Source organism: Thermobia domestica, chromosome 8, assembly GCF_964235325.1.
Source record: "Thermobia domestica chromosome 8, izTheDome1.hap1.1, whole genome shotgun sequence".
Lineage (NCBI taxonomy): Eukaryota > Metazoa > Arthropoda > Insecta > Zygentoma > Lepismatidae > Thermobia > Thermobia domestica.
In genome coordinates, this window is record NC_137461.1 from 23,201,714 (window position 1) to 23,224,559 (window position 22,846).

General features: G+C 38.1%; 1 protein-coding gene across 3 annotated transcripts in view; it reads left to right on the top strand.

Annotated features, from left to right (window-relative positions):
- Window positions 1-22,379, top strand: part of Kdm2 (Lysine demethylase 2) — a 173,645-nt gene extending 151,266 nt beyond the window's left edge. For 2 of the 3 annotated variants that reach the window (XM_081768252.1, XM_081768251.1), the window contains exons 9-13: window positions 8,648-8,809; window positions 12,905-12,997; window positions 14,076-14,189; window positions 15,737-15,907; window positions 19,905-22,379. In XM_081768252.1, the coding sequence (XP_081624378.1) occupies window positions 8,648-8,809; window positions 12,905-12,997; window positions 14,076-14,189; window positions 15,737-15,907; window positions 19,905-21,260 (1,896 nt within the window). In that variant the 3' untranslated portion in view covers window positions 21,261-22,379. The remainder of the gene's footprint in view (window positions 1-8,647; window positions 8,810-12,904; window positions 12,998-14,075; window positions 14,190-15,736; window positions 15,908-19,904) is intronic. The other variant, XM_081768253.1, reaches the window with a different exon arrangement.
- Window positions 22,380-22,846: the final 467 nt, after the last annotated feature.

Sequence of the window (22,846 nt, forward strand, 5' to 3'; positions counted from 1 at the left end):
GGAATAGCACCGAATCATAGCTTCTCAAGTATAGTTTGAAATTAGGTGCTCGCTGCGCCAGCAAGAGACGTCCGTTTGTATACAGACGCCTGCATACTAATATGTGCGACTTGTGGGCGTGGTTTGCAAAAGTCACACGTCTTTGTATTCTCTGTTTCGACATGTACATGCTAGGTTCCAGCTCCTTCAAGTAACAATAGATTTTTCGGGCACTCCGGCACCGAGCGGAAATGTTACTTCCTCACGTATAAAAGACTAAATATAAGAATCCATATCTTGACATATACTCCATGTGTCTAGTTATGTCTATAAACAGAAAAGTTAGATGGATACTATGCTTTACTGTCCTCTTCCAGACCACCTAGCTTTTGCGTTCACACAAAGACTCTGCTTTGAAACTATTCTTTTTTTTTTTTTTTAACTCTACGTTCTTCCAGAACGAGATACTGAAGCTTGGATTCTCTTCAAAATACATGATACATACGATTAATATTTAAATGAACACTGAATATACATAATTATATGCTTCACCTCACGATAAATAACATAATAATATATATAAACAAATTTAAATCTGATTAATGATTCCACACCTAATCCTTTATTTTAAAAATTAAATGTTAATATAACACGAAAATTTAAATATCCCATATGCAAATAGGGCAAAAAGTTGATATGTAAAATAGGTATATGTATGCACTGTACATACTATCCCCCTTCAGAGAAGATGCAAAGTTATTTATATAAACGTTGCAGATTCTTAAAGGAGTGAATAGTTCGACATAATATTAATGCATAAAAACATAAACACTAGATATAAACAAACACTGAAAATCTAAATACACGAAAAGAGAAGCAAAAATACAGCACTACCTAACAACAATATAGATATATATGTACACAAAGATAATGATCTTTCTCTCGGTCACCTTTTCTGAGGTGCTCGCTCGAGAGGAAGAAGGAAGTTCCTTCAGGTAAACAGCTGACTGCCTTCTTTTTTTTTTTTCCTACTCAGGCTGGCCTGTAGCACCCTGCTGTGCTGTACTTCCACGTTCCACATACTTTTTAAGGTGGAAGGCGTTTCTCTTCATGATATACTCTTTAGTGGCCGGATCTCCCAGCGAGTATACATTCTTATCTGTCTTGGATAAGACAGAATAGGGTCCCGAGTATAAAAATAAGAGTTTCTTGGTTACACCAGAGAAAGCATCTGACTTTGGAAAACAGCGCACCAACACTAAATCGTCAACTTCGAAATGCACAGTTTGGTGACGTTTATCAAAGTGTTTCTTTCTCTCTTGTGCAGATTTCTTTAAGTTCTGGGCCGCTATCTCTGAATAGTATTGTAGGCTCTTGTGTTTCTCTAACTCCGGAACTTCAAATAGTTTAGCGATTTCTTTTGATGGTGACTGTCCGAAATGCACTTCATATGGACTTAGGCCAGTCGACAGATGTACAGAAGCGTTTAAGCATTTCTCTATTTTCTCTAGATGTTTTGGCCATTCACGCTGCTTGTCATGGCACAGTTTACGTAACATTCTCACTGTCGATCGTACCCCTACTTCTGCCATATTCCCTTGCGGATAATATGGTGTACTATAGATGGGTTTTAGGCCTAACTCCATGAGTTCTTTCTTCCACCTGGCACTGGTGAACTGTGTCCCATTATCCGTCAGAACTACCTCCACTGACGGGCACAGTTTAAGGAATTCCTTCAATTTTCTGATTGCAGAATTTGTGGTGGCTTTTCTGCAAGGAAACAGACCAATCAGCTTCGAGAAAGCATCCACACAGACGAGAACGTAGCTGACATTACCTACCCCGACCGGAAGTGGCCCTAGCCAATCGAGACAGATCATGTAGCTGTGTCTGTCAATTAACACAGGATTCAGTGGTCCCGGCTGATAAACATGTGGGGGGGATGCTTTCTGACATGTGCCACATGAAGCTGTAAACTTCCTGATTGCATTTCGCATCTTTGGCCATACAAAATACTCAGATAGCATTGGCACCAGTTTGCTGGCGGACAGATGTCCACGTTCGTCGTGATAATATTCCAATAATGGCTGCACAAGCACTTCCGGTATGCAAATACGTAAGCCATCACGGTCACGCTTGCACAACCGTCCATTGGAGATCAAATACTGATGGTTGCTGCTTTCTATTTTCCCTGACTTGTCTTGTTCTAGTAATTTCTTCTTTATTTCCCCAAACACTGGGTCCGATGACTGCATTTCCGGTAAGATGGCTACCAGTTCCCTAAGTTTTCCGGGGATCTGAGTTAATATGGTCAGTAAGGACTCGTTTATTACTAACTTCTTGTTTTCATCAAATTTCTTCCCAGTGTTGGGCGGGTATCTCGACATGTAATCACTCAGATTTTCTTTCGATGGGACGTACTCAAATTCGAAAGAAAGTACGCTGAGTGCGAGTACCCATCTTACAAGCCTCTGTGAGGTGAGTCTGCACAGCGACAGGAAACGAAGTGATTGATGATCTGAACGGATTTTAAAGAAATTACCCACCAAATAATGCTTGAATTTGTTTACCCCATCAATCACCGCTGCGCACTCACGCTCAGTGATTCCATAATGACGTTCCGCGGAGTTGAAGACTCGTGACGTCATACCAATCACACGAATGTTTCCTTCTTCATCTAATTGATATAAATGCGACGAACAGCTCACATCGGATGCATCGCATTCCAATATTAGCTGCCTGTCGGGGAGTGGTTTCTTCAAAACTACTTTCTGCTGGAATACTTCCCTGATACGGTTGAATGCTTCCTCATGGCACGGAAGCCATTGAAACTTCACTCCCTTCTTTAGTAGTTGGAAAAGCGGAAAGAGTATTTCTGAGTATTGCGTGCTAAATATCCTATAAAATTGGCAATAGCCAATGAAACTACGTAATTCACGTACGTTACGTGGTCTTCTGAATGACATTACTTTTTCCATTTTCTCAGGTGACTTTTCTATGCCCTCAGGCGAAAGTTCATAGCCTAACACACTAATTCTCTGTCTAGCGAATTGACACTTTTTCAGCCGCAGAGTTACCCCACCTGCGCGTAAATTTCCTAGCACCTTATCTAGGTGGCGCATGTGTTCCTCGTACGAAAAGCTGGCAACTATTACGTCATCGACGTAGTGGCCGCTGAACTCCTTACATTCATCTCCGAGGATCGAATCGATCGCACGAACACATGAAGCTAGACTTTGCTTCGTTCCGAAAGGAAGTTTAACAAACACATATGTAATGCCTTCATGAAGAAAACCTAAGTACTTTTGGCTATCTTTATGTACTGGTACTTGCGTAAAACTTTCGACTGCGTCTATCGATGAGATATAACGTCTATCACAAAGGTCTTGAAGCGTACAAAGTGCTGGTATAGGCTGGTCGTATTGACTACGCGTGATCTCTCCCAATTTTCTCCCATCAATACATATGCGTAATTTGCCGTCCTTCTTTGGCACTACTACCAACGGGTTAGTATATGAAGTAGGAAATTTCTTCACTATATTCCACGCCACCCACCGATTTATGGTGTTGGTCACCTGGGTCTTATGCTTCAGTGCATATGGATACATCCTAGCTTTTAGGGGCCTGTCATCTGTGACCTCGATGGTGTGTTCGTAGTTCTTAATGCATCCGGGCTTTTCGTCAAATATCTCTCTATGCTTGTAGAGCACTTCGTATAACTGTCTTTTCTCATCCCCAGTCAATTCGGTATACTTTTCGACATGCTCACGAATCTCTGATGGTGTAGCCTGGGTTCGAACTTTCTTCCACTCTTGGGGCGAGTATACTACATTCGCCAGTTCAGCGGTGGTTGGGAATCTTCCATCATCCAACCTCTTGCGCAGTGTTGTCGACTCCATCTGGCGACATTCTCCTGCATTAAGCAATTCCAGCTGAACGTTAGTATGCGGTCCTCGACTCGACACGCACATACTACTTAGACCGGGATTATATAAATCTACCGTCTCGTCATCGAACTCCCAGGTTAATTTTCTTATTATCAATTCATCTTCTTCAATTTGAATATCTCGAAAAGAAACCTCTGTTCTGTGGGGATGGTTAAGCTGCAACATATTCTCTTCATAATTTAAAATCGCTCTACTTTCTGAAAAGAATTGTGAGCCCAAAATTAGATCTCTGTTCAGCCCTTTCACGATTATTCCAGTTGTGTAATAATCTCTACCATCGATCTCTATCTCCAACATCGCTTGTCCCAAAATCGAGGCTACTGATTTACCAAAAGCTGAAGTAACCCTAATATTGGTGGACTTAATGAAAGCTGGTGGGGGCTTGCGCTCCTTCACGCGTTCCCACAGAGACTGCGACAAAGCGCTGATGGTCGCTCCAGTGTCCAACAATGCCATTATCTTCTCCCCAAACAAAACAATTTCTACTTCCGGCAAAATAATTACATTATTTGAGGGTAAATTCCCAGTACTAGAGTCAAGGAGATCACGAAATATCGCGTTCGTCTCATCAAATTTCTTTCTATCCAAACTAATTCTTTTCCCATCTTTTAACAATAAACAAATTTCAGTTTGGCGAACGTCGGTATTTTCTTCATGGGCAAAGTGTTTTTTACTAATTATTTCATCACACTTCTTACAATTATCAATCTCTACAATTTCTACATTATTTTCAACTTCCTTAACTGTTGTTTCACAGTTTTCGCTATGTGTGTCATATAATATATTTCTATTACGCACGTCCTCAGAATTTACATTTGCAAGCTCAGAAGGTATATTCAGACAATACTCTTCCCTAACGCTTTTCTGAAGAGGTGCGAGGAAATCTCAGTTTCTCGCATTGTTCGGGCTGTTAGATCTCGAATGGCCACGAGATGGCTGAGATCTCGACTGCTGACCAGCCCTTTGCTCTTCTACATGCAGTTCATTGATCTCCTGCGCATAGTCACTTCTATTTCCTGTGTTGTTGTTGTAGTTCCGACCTACATTCCGGCCACGCCTCTGACCTCTACGACCACCGTTAGCTCCCCTAGACGCCCTGCTGTCTCGACGCTGCATACCGCTGCCGCGCTGTTGCCAACTTTCTCCTTCTCTCTCATTATTGTCAGCATTACGCGGTGTGCCTCTGCTACCCCTCTGTTGATAAGGCCCATTATTCCTATGTTGCCTTCTGTTTACTCGTGAGGGATTACTCGGCCTATTGTTTCTCGGAGGAGGGGGTGACTGCCTTCTCTCCCCTTCTTCAACTGCCAACATGTTAATTCCCCTCCTGCTGTTACTACTCGGGGGCTGATACGTACTCTGGAGTTCACCAACGATTCCCAGTAACTCCTCAATAGTACGTGGCTTCGAGGATACAATGCAGCGGTAAATGGAAAATGGAAGCTGCCGTGGAAGGACTTTAAGTAGAACCTGTTGTGGTAAGGGTGGGTCCAATATGCTGTTCGTATGGAGCAGCTCTAGCAAATACTCAGTCGGTTTTTTGTTTCCTCGTGTCTCGAAACGAGATGTCAATATTGAAGCACGAAGGTTAGCTAGTTTCTCCTCGCTAAGGTAGGTCTCGCGAAATTGAGTAACTAGTTCTTGGTAAGTTCTGCACTTCACTGACGTCACCTGATACCATCTACGCGAGATGCCCTTGAAACATCTCGTGGTGAAGGCTAAACGTCGCTCTTCTGGTACGCCAGTGAGCTCAAAATAACTGTCTAATTCTAACAGGAAGTTATGCGCTTGGACTTCGGTCTCAGAGCCATCAAACGAAGGAAGAGGCAAATCGCGATGCAGAAACCCTAAAGCTGACGCAATCTGGCACGGCTGTGGTCCTGGGTTCGTTGGGAAGGCAGTGTGTTCACTCGAGCTCTCCTGTCTCGAAATTTCCGACGTCTGTCTCGCGTTACTTGGACCGGCTACAGGAGACTCGGCTCTCGTATTCGAGACAGAGGCTGAGACATTCTCGTCACTACTTCTCTCCCTGACAGAATCACGCAACAGTTCTAACTGTTCTTCCCAGCGTAACTCGGCCCGTCTCAGCTTGGACTGCAGCTGGCCTACAGAGCTCTCCACACCATCTAGTCTGCCTGTCAAATTTCCAACATGTTCTTTTACGCCCTGCACTTGATTGTTTACTTCAGTGACGTGTTCACCTACTTTCTCTACTTCACTATTCAAATAGTTTACTTCGCGATCTACCTTCGCGAGGTCTGAACTAAGAGCTTCTGTCACTTCTTCAATTCTATTTCCCGCATTTATCTCTAACTGACGAACTCGTTCATCCGTCTCCTGAATCGAGTCCTTCAGCTCTTGACAGGACGCAGTGATTCTCGTGTCCAGGTTGCCCGCAGTAGAAGTAATCTTAGCCTCGAGTTCCTGGACATTTTGCATTAACTCTTGCCTTATACTAACTGTTATTTCCTTCTCTACGGTTTCTAATCTTTCTAATAGTTTCTGGCTAGCCTGCTCCTGTCTCCGTTCCTGTTGCTCCAATTTCCTAGCTATCTCCTCTTGTCTTCGTTCCTGATTGCCTAATTGGCCTGTAATTTCCTGCATTGATTTCTCATATTTTCCCGAGATCTCCTGCATAGCTCTTTCTTGTTTCTTCTCCTGACTTTCTAGCTTCTCTGAAATTCCCTTCAACATTGTCATTAGTGACATGAGACACGGGTCGGTCGTGTTACCTGTGACTTGCGCGGAGGTACTCGGAACAGGTTCCCTTACATGCTCCGGTTCAGTGATCCTAACATCGTTCTCAGTGTGTACAACTACTGCTTCTACAACCTGCCCTGGAGAAGTCTGGGCAGTGTCAACGCGATCTTCGGAAAGTGATTCTAAATTTTCACCAAACTCTCCTAGCTGGTTAAAATTTTCACCCGCGAACTCTTCCATTTTTCTAGTTTGACTTCGCGTCAATACCATCAAAACACAAACAAAGATTTCGAAACTCTAAGTGTCCTAACTGCTCTAAATAATTGAATTGGATCCCCCTTCAAAATTGTAAACAAATCATATAACTTTCTTAATTGCACACAAAAACAATAAATGCAAGAAAAAAAAACAACAAAATAAACACATTAAATTCTCTTGATGTCTCTGCGCGTCAAAACTGTAAATAAAATCAAACTGATCCGCGGAAGGCTTATATTGACGGCATGAACATTGTGGGTAATCCCTTTGGTTGCTTGTGGCTTCATTTAAAGCAATATCCATAGAAAGAAAAACAAAATGAAGTTACTTTTACACGCCACCAAGCTTCTTAGCAAAAAAAAGATACAAAGGGGAATAAAATTTCACCTGGAGTGAACGGGCCCCACGCGCCGGGAATGCCACGTTTTGTGGGGGTGCAGAGGAGGTATCTGAGGAGGGATATGAGAAGTGGGGAAAATGACTATAATTAATTAATATTAATAAGATGGCTGAAGGCCCAGACATAGATACCTCTTACAGATTAGTTGGTGAAATATAAGAATCCATATCTTGACATATACTCCATGTGTCTAGTTATGTCTATAAACAGAAAAGTTAGATGGATACTATGCTTTACTGTCCTCTTCCAGACCACCTAGCTTTTGCGTTCACACAAAGACTCTGCTTTGAAACTATTCTTTTTTTTTTTTTTTTTAACTCTACGTTCTTCCAGAACGAGATACTGAAGCTTGGATTCTCTTCAAAATACATGATACATACGATTAATATTTAAATGAACACTGAATATACATAATTATATGCTTCACCTCACGATAAATAACATAATAATATATATAAACAAATTTAAATCTGATTAATGATTCCACACCTAATCCTTTATTTTAAAAATTAAATGTTAATATAACACGAAAATTTAAATATCCCATATGCAAATAGGGCAAAAAGTTGATATGTAAAATAGGTATATGTATGCACTGTACAACTCCTACCGAGAATCGAACTCGTATCTTCGTGTGAAAGGCTAAAACGCAAAACTTGCAGCCATAAGAGAGAGAGCTGTGATGATTAATGATTAATTCAACAGTGACCACTAATAGCATGTATTTCAATTGACTATGGCCATTTTAAGTTCCTGTTTAACAGTAACTTGACTAACTTGTTTAAAATATTGTAGACACAGCTTCTTTCTGTGCTTGTTTGAATCAGTACATGAAAACTTTGTGAATAATAACGAATAGAATTCTACCGCATGAGCTTACTTTTCTTTGGTCTTAATGTAGCGTTCCGTGCAATAAATCGAAATTAGTTTTATTTATTTATTTATTTATTATTATTCTCTCTTTCAACAGTAAGAAATTAATTCAGCAATTATTTTGCATGTTTTGGAATGAGATTGTGACACTCTTTAAGAATTACTTCCCTGCATGGTATCGCGCAGTCGTAGTCAGTGTTATACATTCGTATAAAAATTACTGTATTAAAAAAATATTGGGGCTGATCAGTGGTGCAATCTGTCCTTGCATATTATGCTTTTGAAACTTCCTAAAATTGTCTATCAATTGAAAAGTGAATAAATTGCCATTTTATAAAAAATCATGCTATATTTCAGATAATTATTGGCCATTAATCAGCACCGCTTACAGATTCGCTCTTTATATATTGATTTTTCTTGATCAGTGTATATTTTATAAAAAGCTGTCGTGTGTGTGTCTATAATTGAAGTTCCTTATTTCCCTGTGTAGCCCATGTTACCAGTGACTGCCTCCTGCGTAATATGTGGCTTGGATGGCTGGGGACATGAACCAGTGATTCCGATACAAAAATCAAACCGTGAAGTTCCCAGTTCACTGATGGAGTGCAGCGTGTGCTATGAAATAATACACCCTGATTGTTTACGGAAACAGGTACGGTCACCATTGCCTGCTTGCTTACGTGTTCTGTCCAATACTTGAAAATATTCAGAGTTGAAAAGGGGAAAGGGATTCGTATCGATTATTTTGTAGGAACAATAATGGTACCATTTAATCATTTTTCTTAGGAATTGTCCGATGAATAGGAACGTAAGCTCACTTTACAATGTGCAGATAGGTAATGAACTACTTTTGTAGTAAACATTGGATAGAAAGTAGCAGAAAAAGATGGTCACAGCGCACTAGCATATAAGGTTATTCAGTTCTTGTTTGGTTGCAGATTTCAGCTGTAGTAGACAATAGTAATAACAGAGAAAAATCATATTTAAAGTTGTACTTATTTTGTGTCTGTTGTAATCTGAGAAGTACAGTGAAATACAGAGTCCGCCAGAAAAATGTATACACTTTTTGTCATCCTGTATTAGGATACTAGCATTGACAATTGTTCTGAAATTTAAGTATGTTGTAGTATGGTTTTCCGCTCAACAGATGTCGGTATTGTCAGCACAATTAATGAGATAAAAAAAATGGCAGGAACACGCTTGACTTTCGAGCAGTTTTAAGTACGTTTTAAAGTGTTTTATCAGGTTTGTGAATGCCATCGAAGTTCAGCGTCAGTGGAGAGAGAGAGTTTGATACTGAATTACCAACCCGCCTAACAATCGAACGTCAAGCGTGCTCCTGCCATTTTCTTATCTCACTAACCTTGCGGACAATACTGACATCTGTTGGTCGAAAAACTATACAACATACTCAAATTTCAGAAATATTGTCAATGCTAGTATCCTGATACAGGATCACAGAGTGTATACATTTTTCTGGCGGACTCTGTAGTGTTATATACTTATGTTGTAGTAATTGTAGAGTATAGAGTAATTGGTAAACATTCTGTAATTGTTCACTGCGTCTTAATATCTAATATACTTTTAACCGTACTGTTTCAGTGTTCCCCATATACCTTCCTCAACAGATCTAGACAACTCATATATAGTTCATTTTACTTCTTAGAATTTCGTCTCTCACTATTCCCTGTGCACAGTAAACAACGATGAGATTAAAGACTTCATAATATGATAATCGAAATTCCTTGCACTTGAGTCTTCCTCTTTTAAAAGTTATCGTGCTATCATATATATATACAGGGTGGTATGTAACTCCACCGAAAAACTTTTGGAGGTGGTTCCTTATACGAAATGAAAGAAAAAAACTTCTAATAAACATGGGTCGAAAAACGTCTCCTTTCAGAGTTATGAACTACCGAAAATTCGAAATATCACGTTCCAAAACATCCTGGCTTAGAAACTATAGGGCCTATCCAAAGCGGTTTAAGGAATTGCACAGGAAGTGGTATACGCTCTATCTAAATATTCATGTTTCAGAATTCACCGGTACCAGCGAAACAAACGCATCATTAGTACTTAAAGGAGTATCCCTATACTTCAACTTCCTTTTCACAGTTCCTTTCACCGATAACGGAAGATGGTAAAACATGGATATTTAGATAGAGAACATGCTAGTTCCTTTGTAATTCCTTAAACCGCTTGGGATAGGACCTATAGTTTCTAAGTTAGGGAGTTTTGAGAAATGATTTTTCGAATTTTCAATGGATCATAACTTGAAAGGAGGCATTTTTCGGCCCGTGTTTATTAGAACGTTTTCCTTTCATTTCATATAAGGAATCGCGTCCCAAAATTGGTCGGTGGAGTTACCTACCACCCTGTATATATATACACGCAAGAGCCACTTTCTGAACAAGATGTGATAACGTTAAATTCTCATTGAACTTATACGAGGCGTGTCCAGAATGTAAGTACCGTTTTGGAAAAAAAAAAAAAAAAAGGTTTGCTCAAGGCAAATTTATTTTTACATAAAAGAGCACACAAACTATTTTGCAACATAGTTTCGACCAATGTTCAAAGCGCTTACCTCCGAGCTCGCGCTTCAGGTGAAGGAACAAGTGGTAGACGGCGCCAAGTCGGGGCTGTACGGCGGGTGGTCATACTGCTCCCAACCGAACTGTCGGTGGCACCAGCAGTATGATGAGGATTATTATGGAGCAACACAACTCTCTTTTACTGAGCATTGCTCTCCTTTTGTTTTGGATTGCTCCACGCCGAAAGTTTCTCAGTTTCATAGTATCGTTCTGCATTGATGGTTTCACCCTTGGTTACATAATTGCCGGAATATTTCGTCGAGGAAGATTTGACCATTGGTGGAAACTGTCGAAACATAGTTTAAGGTGTGCTCTTTCATGAAAAATTAATTTGGCTTGAACAAACTTACATATATATATATATATATATATATATATATATATATATATATATATAACGGTACTTACTTCTTTCCGGACACGCCTCGCATTTTGTCGTGGAATGATTCAAGACTTAACCAACTGATAATGAAGTAGCACTAAAACTGTGATACTTTTAAAGTTATTTCGGTTTGTTGCATTGATGAAAAATCTTTCTTCAGTTGTTTGTTATCAGTCTCCTCGTAGTTTGTTGAAGTTTGGGTAAATCTTGGTATAATTTTGTATTTGTTTTTGTTACATTTGTATGCATTAATTGTAAGAGTTTTACTTTAAGTAATGATTTTACTTTATTCAACTGCATAAGTTTGGTGTATTGGTTACTGTACCCCAATGTGTCTGCGAAAATTTATATTGTGCATTTTGTTATGTAATTTCCCGTAAATTTACATAATACAGGATGCGAAAGAGTGTCACTGTCAACGGAAGAGTATAAAGTATGGAGATTAAAATTTCTAATAAATATGGATTATAAAATGTTTCCTTTAGAGCTCTCAGCTCCTAAGAACTCGAAAAATCAGAAATGCTCTAGCTTGAAAAGTATGGGCTAGAAATAGAGACTAGTACACATTCTATCTAAACACCAGTGTTCGCAAATCGTATACCGTACTTATTGTTTCTTTCAGAATTAAAGATCCCTGACGTTAGGTTGATCTTTGGTGAGTTACTTATCAATTCAGATCTGTGTAAGGAGAGACCAAGTGTGAAGAAAGAAAGAAAAAAATGGCAATCCAAAATATAGCATTTTAATGATACAATTTTAAAATAAAGTATATCTCACGCTTTTATTAACCTTTTCAAAACATATTAGGAGTAGGTTGAAACCATTATTTCAATAGTAAAAGCTTCCGATTAACAATTGGCATATATATATATATATATAAAAAAGGATACAGTAGCATATGAAAGGATGAAGCAATGAGATATCAGCCTGGGAATGTTCAACTGTCAGCATCTTATTTCCTTCAATGTAGTGTTAGCATTACACAGTCCCGTTTCTCTTGGGATGTAGTGAGGCAAAACTCTTTTGAGTTTCAATACATTGGGGGCACAAGTAAATCCTACGCTGGCCACTGTCTTTCTCATAAAGTAAGGTGAGCCGAGTGTGAAGAGATATCTTGCCAGTTGAGGAGAGGTTTGTCCTACTATTAAATGGATGGGTTACAAGAGCAACCTTAATTTGAGTTGGGCAGAGCTGGAATTGTAGCTTATACGTAGTTTCAGGGAATTCCTAGATTGTAGATTGGATTCTGTAAGTTTGCAGTTATATCATCGGATTCATATTTTCGGATATCGGATCCCTCCTGGTACCGTAGGAAGGTGTAATCTTGCCTTAAGACTCTTCGCTGCCAACATTGAAGATGCTAGCAGAGTCTCATTTCGCTGGAGGACCTCCTTCCGTCAGTAGGTGGCTTTGGGTACAGGTCAATACTGAATCACAATATGTAAACAGTTATGTTTAAAAAATAAGGCGTTTGGAATGCACAATAATCGATCGTTGTCGACAGTAATCATTAATTCAATTCAACGCTATTGTATTGTAGAGATGTTTTAGTACGGTTATTGCGAGAATGAATGGAAATTCCAGTGATTGAAAAATACACTTCTGCATATTTATCATTTTAATTATGCATGGAAGAGAAGTCTTAATATGGTTTTGGAATAAGATTAGAAAATAATAGAATATAAAGTTATCATCACTTATATAAGATTACTAATGTTGTTATAATTACTCATCTTTATTATCTCAGTATTACATGTAACTATGTATTTTGTAGTGTCCCGACGTAGAGGGTGTAGTAAATGAGGATCTTCCTAACAGCTGGGAATGTGCGAAGTGTTGTAAAGAAGGGAAGAACGTTGAGTATAAGGTTAGTTTCCAATATGTATTATTCCATTCTATGTAAACCGTTTACATTAAAAATATATATAAATATTGCTGAAACATTCGTAGGTGAGCACAGAAGTTTTAATTTCAAAATCATTCATTTTCATTAATAATCCGTCTCTTTTAGTTAAAAGGACTTTATCGTAGAACGTTAAACGCTGAAATGTTTCATTTCATATTCAGCATAGATATCAGTATATATCATGAACGGCTTATTACTAGTAACACAATATTTCAGTGTCAGCGGAAACTTTAGGAAATACCCTCGTATATTCTCAATATTTTTCTGTTTTGCTTGTCAGTTTTCATCCTTCATTGAATTTTGTTTTGAACCTCAATTAATTAATATCAAATTAATTATTTGAAGATAGGAGCCATCTTTATTTAGGTGTTTACCATTTGTAACATCAAAAACTTCTTAACCTATGCTTCTTTTGTAGAGTTCCGCAGAAAGCAACAGTTATAACTATAACAGTTACATTACAACATTAGTGTAATTTTATTTTGAATAATATGTGTTCTTTGCGTCGGATTTCCTGTTACCCCATTGTTTGGTTTGTCTTTTGTTATTGAGGGGGCCGCGGTGGCTCAGTGGTAGAGCGTTCACCTCTGGTGCTTGAGGTCCCGGGTTCGATCCCAGACCCCGCCAAGTGGACTTTGTGGTGGACAAACACCGTGCGCGTGGGTTTTCTCGGGGTTCTCCCGTTTCCTCCCACTTTCTTCATTCCACCATTTCATTCATTACTCATCATCACAGTCTCCTTTAGCCTAACCGGCATAACCGTGGGACGTAAAACTGAAAGATTTCATTTCATTTTTTTCATTTCTTTTGTTATTGAGTTACCTCCAAACAATACGCAAAAATGATGGGAAACATAGTGGAGGCCATTTTAATATTTTTCTCTGCTTAGAACTGCTGTGAATTCTTACAGTATCAATAAGTCAGATTCAAGACAAAGGATAAATAGTTTTAAGTACTAATATTAAGTTTCTTAACGAGTATATATATTGTAGCTTGTGTTCTATACATATACATTTTAATAGCTTGTGTTGCTTTATAGCCCCGTCACTTCCGTGCGAGACAAAAATCGTCGGATATACGACGGATGTCAGTCAGTAGTGATACAAGTAGTATGATGGATACCAAAGAAGGGATCAAGACTGAAGGAATTGAGGTAAGGTTTAGAAAGAGAAAGCATGGTATGCTTTTTTTCTGTCACTGCTAATGGTAACTAATTTTTATTTAGTGTGTACAAGTCGTCTCCAACGAGTATTTGTTTCATCGTTTAGCCATGATCATTTCCTGTTTCATCCCTTTACGTTGCTTATGTTTTGTACCTCACGCCGCCTGCCATGTATTTCATAATTGCCCTTTCTGCTTTGGTTAAGAACATTCCTTATGATGTAATCTTTTATTGATTTATCGCACTCGTAAAATGTTCGTCCTTGCCGAGGTTTCCTGTTATATAATAAAAGAATATCATACTTAAGAGTAATATTCAAGGGAATGACCTTATTGGGATTAATTTTGTATAATAGTGTTTTTGGAAAAAAAAGTATTTTAAATATGTTAACTTATATTATCATTTTTAAAATCTATTTTTTAGACTTAATATTCAATTTAAAAACAATTATTCCATGTTGTACTTGGAAAGTAGCTCAGCTGTGCTGAGAAACCGTAAGAATAAGTAACTTTACACAACTGAGAACAAATAGCTAATCTATTATGTGAGAGATTGGGAAGAACCATACGCAAAATTTTTATGGAAAATTTTGTTCTGTTGTGATTTGAGCTTTTCTTTCAGCTAAACTAAATTACAAAAAACTCGTGAATAGATCCCTTCTCATCTGATTTTAATTGTCATGTACTCAAAATCCTCATGTTCCCAGTGAGCCAGTGACAATGAGTAGAATTTACAGATTGTTTAGAGCCCGATATTGGATGCCTGTTGTATACCAGTATAAACACATTGTAAAACTTTAACGCTGAGATCATGCGAGTGGAATACTTGCAATATTGTTTGAATCTGCTGTTTCTTTTATGGCCAGTGAGAAATCCTAAATAATATCATTGTAGCTACCATAAAAGTGCTGTTCAGCCGTCCATGGAAGCTCAGTAGAGTTGAGCTAGCAGTCACCTAGGTAAGGATATTATAACGTCCATACGTCGTTAATTGAAGACTTCATAGCCACTCATATATAAGAAAATATTATTTATCAATGTTTCCATTGACCTGCAAAACCTGAATACAAGTGATTTCATAAATAAATAAATAAAAAGTCAGAGAATTTAAAGTACAGATTTGTGTTTCTCAGAACGCATTTCTCACTTTATGCTTTGCCCGGATTATAAAATAAATTACCTCGTTTTGCAAAATTTCTTTACCTACACACACGGTATGTACTTGCTTGCACATGCATAATAGAGAGGAACCCGTAATGGGGACGATATAGTTGCTTTTTTACATTATATATTGAACAGAAAATTTGAAAATCGTAATCTGGAAAAACTGGAAAAGTCGATGAATTTGTTCTTGCCAAATGAACGGGAACTTCGTTTCTTAACATATCTAGTAAGAGTTAATTCAATCTATTGTAATTAACATTACAAATTAATAATATGTACTGTTCCTTAGCATATCTGGTAAGAATGAATTGACTCTATTGTAATTGACATTTACAAATGAGTAATTGATAACCAATTGTCTCCTTTCACTCACAGGTTGATAGTGATGTAACAAGTGATGGGTTCGGTCGACCGACGACACCAATCGTATCTCGAGAGAAGCATAAACATGGGAGGGACGACGAGAGTGGAGAACATCCGGAGAAGAGGCTAAAACTAGAAATAAAACAGGAGGACCAACGGGACGTGAACTCGATGCACAGCGAGGTGAGATAGAAGAAAATTTTTAAATTGTGAGATAATGCGAAATATTGACTTGGGTTCACATACATAGCACAGACGATTCATAAATATTGAGAATTCAGGGTGTCTACTGATACTGGAAATACTTGAATTATACTAGAATTTAATTTGGATACTGGAAATACTGGAAGTTTGATCCACATACTGGAAAAATCATGAAACTGGTAATTTGTCAACAATACTTTTTAAATTTGTTTTAATAGTCTTAGAAACAATATTCTATTCATTGAGATTGTAAATTTTTCCAAAGCAAGAGTTGTATACGTTTTGTAATTAAACAGTTAAAGCAATGGGTGGAGTAAAGGGCTGTGAGGGGAGTTGGGAGACCCTTTAAAAATGTTAAAAAATAAATGTTGTATTAAAAAAAAATAAAGGTTAACTAAATTTGTTAAAAATAAAGTATTCTTTTGATGGTAAAACAATTACAAACCTGAAATCAAGAATGTGATTATTCCCAAAGAACTTTTAAAAAATCATTGTATTAGGTACAGGAATTTTGCTGATAGTTATACTGAATATACTGAAATATTGAAAATGAAACTCAGTAGATCCCTGGAATTCTTGGTAACTGTCCAAGTTATTGTTGAAAATTTACAGAAACAAATCTATTCTACGAGGAATGACCAGAAAGTAAGGTTACATTCTTCATAATATATACAGTATTACATAACTATACAGTAAAACGTGTATATATTATTTCATACAACCAATACAGCCAGCAGATAGTACATACATTAGATTATTTTTCGACATAATCTTGATACCGGTTGAGGCACTTTGTCGCATCGTGGGATGAGTTTGGATATTTCCTCTTGGTACAACTTCAGTCCTGGCGTGTTCAGTCATGTTGTCACGAAGTGTTTCACTTCCTCGTCTGAAGCGAAGCGACGGCCTGCTAGATGCTCTTTGAAGGGCGGGAACAGGTGAATGTTACTTGGAGCGAGGTTCGGGCTGTAGAGAGGGTAGTCTATGATGTCTCAGTGAAACTGCTTCAATAGCGTGGTGGTTGGCAACTGCGTTCCTCGTGGGCGACATCTTCTCTACCAGCCGCAAACTTTTGATACCATTTCTGCGACATGCTGACAAAATACTACAGTCTCTCCATCAACCTCTACCAGCTGCCGGTGAATTTCAGCCGCGGTTACATGTTTCGCCCACAGAAATCGAATGACTAAGCGGACTTCTTCGCGAGACTAGTATTCTAAAACGAGTCGCCATTTGTTTACCTGCAACTAGTGCCATGGTAGTGAGTGGCAGAAACTCTGCAAAGTTGCCAACTCCATGTATTACACTTACCGCACATTCTTCTGTAACAGATGAAATTCCAGAAATATGAGCCTTGTAATCTTAGTTTCTGATCCTCCCTCGTACTTAATGGATGCCATATGATATGTATGCAGTGAAGTTACTGTAAACCAGAAGTTAACAACTTAAAATGTGGGCACAGTACTTCAGTAGAAGAATGCTTACCTCTGGTGCAAAGGTTCCTGGTTCGGTCCCAGGCCGTGTGTGTCGTGTTTGTGAATGTGTCTGTGTGGTGAGCAATATCGTGTCCGTGGATTTTCTCAGAGTTATCCCGCACACTCATCCCACTAATTTATTTTATAATTGTTTACTTTCTTTAATTATCCGTCTAGTTTAGCCTAGAAGGATATAACCGTGGGACATAAAACGAAAGTTCATTTCATTTCCATAACAATACTAATAATAATAATCATCGGTGTTTTATCTAACCAGAGAAGGGTCTGAATGGTGCACTCGAGTTGCCGAACAACATGTATCAGACATGAAAGAGGGTGTGAAAACTATGTACATATGCAAATTTATAGCGGCTTAGGGCAACATGGAAAAGCAGGAGAGCCGGAAGAAATATGGCCGACCGTAGGGCCAGCAACACAGAAAGCTAAGGAATCACACGTTCTACTGTGAATGGCTACAGAAATTAAGGTCAAGTGTTTAATGGTAGATGCATGATAAGATCTTCTATATCTGTAATTAACATCCTGGCTGCCATATTCAGTGGCCATCTTGAATTCAGATTCACAATGTAAAAGAGAAAGTGGGTCATGTGGCATATGAAATAGCACTGAAATTTTACCAGGCATTCATTGGTATTAACGATTTTGTAGTAACTTCATTGTGAGTTGAGAAGTATCATGCAAGAAAATCGTGAGGAGATATTTGAATAAACTGCGGAGTAATCTGTCCGAATAGTATTGGCAAATGATGCACATTTAGAAAAAGATTACAAAGAGCATTTGCACGTGCAAAGAGCTGGTAATATTGCAGTGTAAAAGATGGATAGTTTTTTTGACGTTAAAACACCAGACACAAATGAGAGCTGCGGATTACAGGTACAATTATGACGTGGTTCTAAAAGAAAATAATAAATATCATTACATAAGAAATATATATATTCGTAAAGGTACATAGGAATCTATGAAGTACAGTTGATGTGAACAGGATCTATGAGAGTGTGATGAAAACACAAGAGCTGTTCTCACCTGCCAGGCTATCATGTATCTCTAAAGTTTGATATTGTTCGACCACTGTATATTCACTAATAACTACATTTCAGATCTTCTTCACAGGGATTATTGTTGCACGTCCCAAATTCACGCACTAATAATGACACAACTACATTGAGATTCATATTAATGCCCACAAGAAGAAATAACTTTTCCATATGATGAATTAGAATATACCTTGTCATTTTCTAGCACTTCGTCAACAGTGGCTCACCGACCAAGGGCACATTTACCTTCCTACCAACCACTCTATCTTACTTCACTACTTCACTGATAACGCAGATACTAACTAATGATCTTTCTCGCGTATTTTTTGTCTGCAAACTGGACACACAGTAGGTGGCACGGACTTATCTTGGTCTCTTCTTTCTCTGTCGTCAATGACTATCTTTCCCTTACTTACAACTATTCTGCATGTCAACACACTTTTCCTTTGGTCTGTATACAAACCAGAGTTCTCCAAGCTCTAGCTTTTGTGTGATACTAGTGAGTCTATATCACACAGTCTGTATGCGTCCTTCTTGCATGTTACTTCACTCACAACAGTTACTACTGAATAGTTAACACCAATGCATTCCTGGTAAAATTTCATATGCCACATGACCCACTTTCTCTTATATACTGTGAATCCAAATTCAAGATGGCCACTTTCAGTATGGTGACCATGAAGTTAATTACATATAGCAGATTTTATGTATCTACTAAATAGCAAATTTTATGTATCTGCTAAATGAATCTAATCATTTATCCTCATTTCTGTGGCCATTCACGCGCGGAACAAGTGATTCTTTAGCTTTCTTTGTTGCTGGGCCATACGGTCGGCCATATTTCTTTCGGCTCTCTTGCTTTTCCATGTTGCCCTCAGCCGCTATATATTTCAATATGAACATAGATTCACACTCTCTTTCATATCTGATACATATCGTTCGGCAACTCGAGTGCCCTATTTGGGCCCTTCCCTGGTAAGTGTTTAGTTACTTTTGCTGTCCACTATAAATAAAATATATTAAATCTTTCAGATCATTTTAAAGATTTACACGATGTAAAAAGATCTCAGTGTTGCACAAAACCGATATTAATGTAGAAATACAAGTAATTTAAGATCTCATTTACTCTATTTTTAGTGAATTTGTTTCGACGAAAAAAATAGGAGTTAAAGGAACAGTCTAATGGTGTAAATAATGAAAATAGTGTTGTACACTTGATAGGTGATTGTAAATACCTGTAGGAAGACTAGGTATATATTGTTGGAAAGAACTTGTATATTAAATTGTGTGGTTGTCTTAAAGTTTACCTATTAATTTATTGTACCTAATCATCTTCCCTTCAAAAAAGAATTCCGAATGAATCTGAATTATAATCAAATTTGATTATGTATGGAATGGAATATACGTGTTCTTTACTATATCTGTACAATTTTTCTGTTTTTCCAGCGCTCACCATGGGACAGAGAAGGTACACCACCAGGGAAACGTAAACGCACTGCTCTTGATGACCGACCTCCAACTCCAGGTCCCGGCTTCGAGTCTGTGCGTAAAGAGACTAAATCTCCTTTACCAAAGCAGGAAGCATCAGAAGGCGAGGCATCAAGCGGATTCAACGGTCAACGCGAAGCTGTTCATGGACTAGCGAGCGCTTCCAAAAGCGTCGGATATGTGCGCTGTCACCCTGGCGGCGAGAATGGGAACTCTAATATGGGCCACAGTCTCCACCATACAAGTGGCAACGATGCCTTAAACAACAATGGCGACAGTAACAGTTCTAGTTTCAGGAGGAACGGAGCTTCGAGTCGTGGTTCGGGTAAAATCCCATTTCGGACACAATTGGCGTATCAGTTATCAGGAAACTCGACGAAGCCGTTGAAAAAGCCTAGCTATGTAGTGCGACCAGCTCCCCTTTTGGACGACCCCGACGACAGGCTGAAAATGAACAGCAGACTGTCAAAACGAACGGAACGGATAGGACCAACAATATATCCGTTGGAAAAGGCGATCATGATCCATGTATTCAAGTATCTTAGTGTTAGTGATTTGTGCCGGTGTATGTTAGTGTGTCGTGCGTGGAATCGATGGTCGATTGATCCTTGTCTGTGGAAACGAATCGATCTATCGCATCGAAAAATCACTGTCAATCACTTGACAGGTATCGTTCGACGACAGCCAGAGAAGCTTGTCTTGGATTGGACTAACATCGGAAAGAAGCAGTTGGGGTGGGTGATCGCAAGGCTACCACAACTGCGGGAACTGTCGTTGCAAGGATGCTCGTGGACGAATGTTAGTGCAATGAGAACTTGTAATTGTCCCATGTTGATAGTTCTAGATTTAAGTTTTGTAGAAGGACTCAACGATTCTAGTCTGCGCGAAATCTTGTCGCCACCTTCCGATTCTCAACCAGGCTTAGTGGATAGTAAATCCCGGCTGAAAAATTTACGAGAGTTGCGATTGGCCGGATGCGATATCTCTGATGTGGCTCTTCGGTACATCACACAGTTCTTGAAAAATCTGGTGAAGTTAAACATCAGCTCCTGCTATAAAGTGACGGACGCTGGGATTGCACAGCTGGCTATGTCCGGTGCACCGACCGTGGACACACTACAGGTTCTGGATATTTCCGGTTGTCGCTTAGTAACAGAAGGCAGTTTAGAACATCTTCGCAGATGTACTAATCTGACGAGACTCGATTGTAGACATACGCCGCAAGTGTCCACTTCCGCCATTATGAAGTTCGTCTCCAAAAGCCGACATAATTTGACCGTGTTGGATGGGAAGTTAATTGATAGAAAAGTATGAAAGAGTCGAAGTTAGCTGTGTTTGACTGCATTAAGTTACAGATTATGCAGGCGCCGTGTTAAACAAAATGTTCCTGCAGCAGATAATATTTTTCGGAATACCATAACCACCATCGTTTCGCACTGTTCTGTAAAATCATATTTCCAATCATGTATTTGTGATGTTACATGATATCGTACAGCATATGGCTACGTATAGTGAAGATACGTACACTTCTTGTTTTTTCTATGATACTTTTGTATAAAGTATACTTGAATTAGGGTTAGTTGTTACAGCAACACTTGACGAGACTATACTAATTCTCCTAATTCCTATTTCGTACTATTAAAAAAAAACTTTTTATCAAATAGATGTTTTGTTAAAGAAATACAATTGTGTATATATACATATGCGACTGGAACCCCCCCCCCCCACACTGATGAACGTAGTTACCGATATGTAGATAAATATTTTTTTCTTTTTATAAAAGAAATATAGCTATTGTCGTATTTTTTCTTGTGTCACTAAGTGATTTTTTAAAAAAAGAAAGTTTTATTTACAACTAAATAGTGTTGATTAGTTTAAATACAGAACTGGAATTTAAAGAAAGAAAAAAAAAATGTTCAGTGTGTATTTGATGTGAAATACTAACTCCATAGTGAGTTTCTAAAGAAAATATATACATATAAACAAATAGATGAGCGGAAAATTTGACTAAAATAAGTTCCTTGTTTGTAATTAAAAATTATAATTAATTGGTTTTAATTAAGTCATTTGAAAGAAGTGTTAGTGAAGAGAGAGAATGTGTAAAAAATTTAGATCATGAATTTATAAAATATATGCAGTATTTCCTTCTTGGATAGCGTACGTAGAAAATGACCCATTAATTAAAAAACGAAAAGTGGTTTTCACTTTATTATGTAATGTATGCAAGTGCAATTAATTCCTGTTAGTCAGTTGAGTTGTCTTAATTGAAGTTTATAACTATTTTGTATAATTATTATATTATTTGCATTTATTTATAAATGCAGTAATTCAGTCTCTTAAGTATAAAAAAAAAAAATATGTTGTATAAATGTGTATATTTATGTCGTATCAATTATGACATTACATATATATATATATTATATATAAAATGAATGTATGTTCTATTTTCTTCCATTACTTTTGATTTATTGTAATGAAACTGTAGAAAAATGGTCTTAATTTATTTTGTTACCAACCTTTTTTTCTTTGAGCGATGATAGGAGAGAAAAAAGTATAATCGTGAAAGAAACTGAATTGGAAATTTCAGTGGATTTAGATGTTTCATATCATTGACATGCCGAAAAGTGCAGTTCGGATATCCAGGGCTCATATTGATATTGAAAGTCAGGAAAGAGCATGGAAAGTCAGGGAAATTGCCTTGTTTCACAGAAGTCATGGAAAATACAATCAGGTTTCGCGAAAATCCTTGGTGTGTTCCTATTCGAGCAATGTTAACAAGCAATACAGGCGCTTACAGAAGATATTGTAAAGTTGTGCTTAATGGAGGTAGGTAAAGCAAATTATACACACGGGAATCATTTTTTTTCCACTACCAATTATATTATAAAATTTCCTGTTAT